Here is a 7,179-nt window from a genome sequence, read left to right on the forward strand (position 1 = left end):
TCTATAGGTGGATGTCCCATTTGAGTCTATAGGTGAGTGTCCTTCTGAGTCTATAGGTGAGTGTCCATCTGAGCCGATAGGCGAGTGTCCATCTGAGTCAATAGTTGAGTGTCCTTCTGAGGCTATAGGGGAGTGTCCATCTGAGTCTATAGGTGAGTATCCATGTGAATCTACAGTTCAGTGTCCTTTTGAGTCTATAGGGGAGTGTCTTTCTGAGTTTTTAGGTGCGAGTTCTTCTGAGTCTATAAGTGAATGTGCACCTGAGTCTATAGGTGAGTGTCCTTCTGAGGCTATAGGTGAGTGTCCTTCTGAGTCTATAGGAGAGTGTCCTTCTGAGTCTATAGGTCGGAGTCCTTCTCAGTCTATGAGAAATTCTCTTAATTAATCAAAAGGAAATTAAAACTTCCTCTTCTTTTTTTCACAAAACATTTATCTATAGGATGTAAAGAAGTTTCTAATTTTTACTTCGATAATACACTATACATACTTTCTAATTTGTGTGACAATATTGACGTAAAATCATTTATAATTTAATTAAATTATTTTGTCATTAATGGCTATAACTCATGTCTTAAGGATATATTAAAATGAAAGGTAATTAAGTTTGAATTATTCATAAGATTTATTTACATGCATATGAAAATAAAGACAATAAACGAGAAATGTTCAATAAAAATTTCCAGATATTTTTTAAGATAGAAAAGTTGCTACAAATAAACCATGTAGTTAATTCATAACCTGGATAGTTGATTTACTTTTGTTTTTCATGGTGCTACAGTTGGTATTTATACTGTACGTGTCCTTCAACAGATAGCCTGAAAACAGTGATTGAATATAACAGCTCCCTACGGTACTTATTTATGCATGTACAGTCCCCTTTACTAGTGCGTTTACAGGGGCTCGTCTGGTTTTGTGCAGTGTTGCAGCGCTGTGTTTGTTTACATTCGACAGAAGGAAACTCACAGTGGTAAACATACTATGGAATCAAAGTAAACCAATATTAAAACAAACATCTCATTGTAATGATATGTGGATTGTGGAATGTTTATAATTATCCTTACATAACTAAAGTAGTACAAAGATTATGCAGGTAAAAACAAATTAATTCTATCGTGATATGGTTGAAATGTCTTAAGATTGTCTTAAATTTAATCCCATACTGATTACCAGAGAAAACTGTGAGGTTTAATGACAATTTGACTATTTATGTAAATGGGTTTATTACCAGGATTCTACGTTCTCGTTAAACTACATTAAAATTTAATCGTATGGTGATCTTATTTCCGAAATTCCGATTGGATTGGTCTCTTTTAATACCAGCCATCTTATCCTGGAATATTTGGACCTGCCATAGTGTCCTGGACTTTTATTTTATCACCTAACATCTTATCTTGAACTCTACTTAAATACCTACCACCTTGTCTTGGACTCTTCTACTTAAAGACCTGCCACCAGAAAAGAACGCTAAATATGATAAATACAGAAGGTACTATGAAATATCTATGTAGAGCAAGAATCCTCTCAGATGATGGCCGCTTGGGTGCCCAGGCATTACGTTGTTTAGGATTAAATTTAGTGACAGGCGACGTATTCTCTGTAGAGCCAATACGGTCAGCGATGATGTGGACCATGATGTTACAGAAGAGTACAAAAATGATGAAGAAGAACCATATATCGATGAGCTTGATCTCCGCCGTTTTCGGGAGAGAACTGGAGAGGTTAGCGAAGAGTGTGTAGAGGACGAGTAGTGTGGTGAGAGACATGATGGCTCGAACATTCAATGCTTCGATTTTGACGAAAAGTGTCACCCAGCTGATAGACAAGAGGAGAACCGAGGGTAAGAAAGTTGCTAAGAGTATCACACCCTGTCGACGATTCAACACAAATTGAGCTATAAGTGTGTTTCCTCCAGACTTCTCAGAGAATTTCATATCTTCGACAACAAAAAGAGCCAGTTCTCTCCTCCCTGTGTAGTTGATGTTTCCGTCATCATCAGAAAATTCGACGAAACCTTCGAAATCTGGGGGTAAGGTGAGGTCAATGCTGCAAGTCTGGGCGTCGAAGGGGTAGGAGTAAAGCTCGAAGGAACAGGTGAAGGTGGCGGTGTAACGCTGAGTGATGGTGAGGGAATTGGTGATCCCTGGATACTCCATGTCTGTTAGGAGAAACAAACTGGATGCATTATCAACTATGAGTAGGAATATCAAATATTTAATTTTCTGGATCATAGTCAGACTGTCTGTCTGTCTGTCTCTTTATCATTCTCTGTCTTCTTCACATACAATAATTAACCTACTTTACTGTTGCTAGATAATACTACACTTAATAGAATGCTGTTGATAAACACAATTACAATCGTCTCACGGAGTGTTGTCATTACGTCCTTTTGACCTTCGGCTGTAGTCCAGAACGTGATCTCACTTCACTTGGAAATAAAGTCTAATCACTTTGTGATGGGTTGTTGTTCCAAGAAAGTGCAAAGTTTTAATGATATAGGCTTTTAACTTATTCATATGTGTATTAACAATGATGAGATTTCACACCTCCACCTGCTATAGTCAGCGCTGTCAATCCTCGTCTCTCAGAGGTGTGAACATAAGGAGTATGAACCAGCATCCGAAGCATTCGCTCGTGATGTGGAGTGGGGGACCGAGGGCCGGTGTGAGAGGAGGGTGATGGGCTAGGGGTGCTGAAGAGGGTAGGGGTGGAGGTGGGCGAGAGAAGTGGCCCCTAACCTTTTTTTAGGCTTTGGGCCACGTTTATCATTGTAAATATAGTGGAGGCGCCAAAACTTTGTATCTACAATCAAGAAAAAATCCCATATATACTGTACAGTTATTTGCAGTTTTACACGTCTAACTGTTACCATTTACATACTTTTCCATTTTCTCTTGGATAGGACGTGTGTATTTACCCCAGTAAAAGGCTGGCTCTCTCACAATTTTCTGATAAACCCTTTCGGGCTCCATAATATGGTTCCGCGATCGCCATAGCGCCCGCGAACTATAAGCTGGGGACCACTGGGCAAGAGGAACTGTGTGGCTAGCAAGATTGGACTTTTAATATTTAGAAGCATATAATAAGTTAACCTGTCTCTTAATACCATGATTCACTAAAACTGACTGTGAACTAATATTTACTAATTCTTGCTTTGTGCAAGCAGTCACCAGAAAACAAAGCTTCACATAAACCATATTAACACCACACTCATGATAATGCCCAACAATATTCTCATTTTCTGTAACGCTTGTTGCGATATTTGTGTCGCCTTCGCCTACCCTATTTACTGTACAAAGAAAAATGGAAATTACCACCATGCTAGACATCAGAGTCCATGGAGCACTGCCATGAGAAGGGAGAACGCTACCTCTCCCACCTGGGGTGTGGCAGACAATGGACGAAATGCAGGGCACAGACCCTCCCCGCCTTGTGTCTAAATCTTAGCGGGAGTCTTATTTGCCTTAATGACCCTTGTGCAGTCAATAGGCATTAACCCATGGAGGTATACTAGGGTGGAGGCGGCATCTGCTTGGAGAAGTGAAGCCAACGTGAGCACGCTGTGGCTATCTTGTGGTTGGCAAGAGATTCCCGATACACGACAGAAGCACACACCACCTCACAACGTGCAGGTGGCAGTTTCCTTTCTTTCCTTTGTTTTTGTGGTTATAATGTGTATAATGCCAGTATCCTGCGTTGCAAGGTCTTACATTTCACCAGTAAAAATATATAAAATAATGTAAAACTTACTATAAAATGGAAAATTTAGGCAAGTTTCTGACCGTTAGTAGGTAATGCCGTGTATATTTAGTTTACATTGTATACACAGCCCTTGTTTTCTCATTAGCTATTTTTAGCACAAACAGCATGTACACTGTGTACATATATCAGTGAAATGTACTGTAAGGTACATGCCAAAATTGGTTATATTAATTGATGAATTATATGAGTGATGCTTACTGATTGAGATGCCAATATTGAAAGTAAAATATACACCTAATAATATTTCAGATTTTATTTTTTTTTTTTTAATGTTAATGCACTAGTTAAAATTTTTACAGTTAAATAGGTTCAAAATTTTATTTACATTTTATTGTGCATTGATGTGTTTTGATGTGTCGGAGCAAATATAATTATTCAGTATATGTTCTTAAAAAAAATTCCTCATTATAACAACTTCAACTATAAAGCATTTAATTGTATTGTATATACCAGAAGTTTACATTGTTTATGAACATTAAAAGATTACTTACAAGCCCCCAGCTATGTAAGATACTGTACTGTATGTGTTTGTGCAGATCATAAAGTTTTATACTGTATTATCATATTATATTATGCATCTACGAGTGAGATATGCATACGCTGGAAAACAGTTCACTGCTAAGTTACGAGTTCATGTTGAGGTAAAAAGTCATCAAATATACACAAAACTGATTCATTTTAGTGGTCATTAAGCTCCTGTACTGCAGATCTACATTCTGTTTTCCAATAAAGTTTCTTGTACTAATTGTGTATATTTCTGTGATTAATAAATGTTTAATGTGTTGTCTCATCTGTTCATATTAAATGATATATTTATAAATAAACATTAGCACAATGTGCGCTCACAGTACTGTGAGGAGTGGCGGCTGGCAGCCAGCCCTTGCCAATCAAAAGATGGTGGCAGCGCGGCTGACCAGCTTCACTCTCTCACGCCGCCTCCAGCCTATTATACCTCCATGCATTAACCTGTATTTTGGGTAATTAAGCGTGGCAGAACCTAATTTAAGGGAACTACTGATATTTGTTTAATGAATCTCCATGACATTGGCTGTATAACCAAGTATGACAAGGATATTAAAAGGCACGCTTAATTCATAGAATTGTCAAATTACACAAATATCACGCTACGAGGTGTAATATGTGAAGGTTCCAAGTGTTCCCTGAAGAAGGCAGTGATGGGTAGGGAAACACCGGGTAACACTGAAGTCCATTTATTAACGGATAGGAGAAATACAAGTAGTGACTAGCGTGTGCCTTGCATGACACCCCGAGTCAGACTGAGGCTGCCTTGCCATATGGCAGCCTCGGGGCAATGTTGCCACATAACACGTGCAGTGTTGCCACGTAGTTACATCATATATAAATGCTAATCGGCACAGTAGCTTATGATGGACACACGCTGACCGGACACTGGAGGGGACGGACCAGCTGACGGGGATAACGGAGAAGGAACAGGCACAGCTGATAAGCTAGACCTTGGACCTCTCTCACTGTTCCACTTACCTTGAAAACACACATCTGACACTCCAATTCTCTACCTCTGACAAATCTGTTGATTCAATCGACACATTGGGCCTCTCCTACAGTATCGGACCTCCCTTAGGAACCCCGAATGCTGCTGAGGGGCTTTGTGTGAAGAGAGAATCATCAGTGAATTTTCAGACCTTTTTCTACCACTCTAATTCTTCTCTTCCGTGCCGTGAAAGGACCTCTTCCCCTGTCAGTTGACGTACAGGGGAGTATTCGTCTGGAAACGCCCTCTGTCCCCACACCTCGCTAGAGCGTGTTAGTGTGAAGGGTAGAGGGTCAGCACAGCCTGCCGATTCACCTGGGGGCCTCTGTGATAGTGCAGTCTCCCCTAAGTGAGGGGCGCAGGAAATTAGGGACATTGTCAGGGGAGATCTCCATAAATCTCCACTAAAGTAGTAAACATGCCCTCAATAAAAATTAGAGTAGACCGCACCCTCCAACTATGCTCAGACCTGGCCTCACTCATCTTCCAGCTGACCTTGATTTTCCAAATCCGTTCCTTCATCAATGACGACATAGTCAAAATATTTGTACAGACTGACGAAGACGCCGACCAGTTCCACTCCCCAGCAATGAGCAAAAAACTCAAAGATAATGGCTTCACGGTCCTCAACTCAATTGAGTACCGTGCAAAATGCACCCTTATATGCAGAAAAGTCATCCCTCCTATCCTGGACAACCCTAATCTCCTGAATGAACTCAACTCACACAACACCAACAAAATGACATCAGCAACCCAGATGGGAACCCTTCCCATGCTAAAAATCACCACAGCAACACAAACAGATGCCATTAAATTAATATCAAATGGCATAAAAATCGGCAACAACATCATCCCCTCACGTGACATTGAATTTCAACACTACATCCAAGTTCACCAATGTTACAAATGTTACCAATTCGGACACAACACTAACCGGTGCAATAACACACAAACCTGCTCAAAGTGTGCCAACAAAGGCCACTCCCACCGAAACTGCACGGCCACTGAAACAAAATGCTGCAACTGTATAGGCCCACACTCTGCCATCAGCAACAAATGTCAAATCAGACTCGACAACAGCACAACACCACTCCCTCCCCGCCGACCCTCACCTCCCACAGCACCACCTCCACCTCCCCACCACTCACTCCCTACACCCACGACCCACCCCACCCGCACTTGCTGGACCAACAACCTGACCGCCCCCCCCACCCTCCCCCGACACTGACGCAAAAATCACTACCATCATACTTTTGGCACACACCCTAAGCAACGGAAACAGGTCACTTTTCTGAAACTAGCAATTGAAGGTTTGAAGGCGAACGGCCTCCCTACCATACACATTCCTGATTCCTTCAGAACCGGTCCCGACCTCATCTTCCCCACTGCCCCCATCTCCGACCGGACCTTCACCACCCCCAATCCCCAGACCAACATGCCTCCCCCCACCCCCCAGAGAAACCACTGCAATCCCCCTCCGCCCCTCCACTTCTGCCATGCCCACACCTGACTTATCTTGCCAATCTACCATTACCTCCCCCTCCATCATGCCCCTCCCACCCTCCAGAGTAATCAGTCCAAAACCTCCCGGCCCCTCCTCCTCGACCTTGCCTACACCTGACTTCTCTCACACGACTACGATGAACTCCCGGACCACAAACACCCAAACCAAACTCAATCCTCCCCTAACACCTCAGACTCCCAAAAATAAAATGGCAGCCCATCCCCCCACAGAACTAGTAGTAAAGACCCCTAGACCAAAGAGGAAGAACACCTCTCCCCTTTCTCCCTACACACCTGACAGCAAAAGAATAATACAATACACACATCCAACAAAATCTATAATAAAAATAGATCTATTCGGCACTTCCTCAAAGGAAACAGGAAACAACCCCGACACGAACCTA

At 41.8% G+C, this 7,179-nt stretch overlaps 1 protein-coding gene across 1 annotated transcript; it reads right to left on the reverse strand.

Annotated features, from left to right (window-relative positions):
- Window positions 1-1,433: 1,433 nt before the first annotated feature.
- Window positions 1,434-2,153, reverse strand: LOC121853924 (gamma-aminobutyric acid receptor subunit delta-like). Its single transcript, XM_042348326.1, has one exon. The coding sequence runs from the start codon at window positions 2,151-2,153 to the stop codon at window positions 1,434-1,436; it is 720 nt and encodes a 239-aa protein (XP_042204260.1).
- Window positions 2,154-7,179: the final 5,026 nt, after the last annotated feature.

The sequence above is a fragment of the Homarus americanus genome, unplaced genomic scaffold (assembly GCF_018991925.1).
Source record: "Homarus americanus isolate GMGI-L3 unplaced genomic scaffold, GMGI_Hamer_2.0 scaffold18703, whole genome shotgun sequence".
Taxonomy (NCBI): domain Eukaryota; kingdom Metazoa; phylum Arthropoda; class Malacostraca; order Decapoda; family Nephropidae; genus Homarus; species Homarus americanus.

Excerpts from the sequence above, each read along its gene's own strand:
- LOC121853924 (XM_042348326.1), bottom strand. The coding sequence starts at position 2,153 with ATGGAGTATCCAGGGATCACCAATTCCCTCACCATCACTCAGCGTTAC.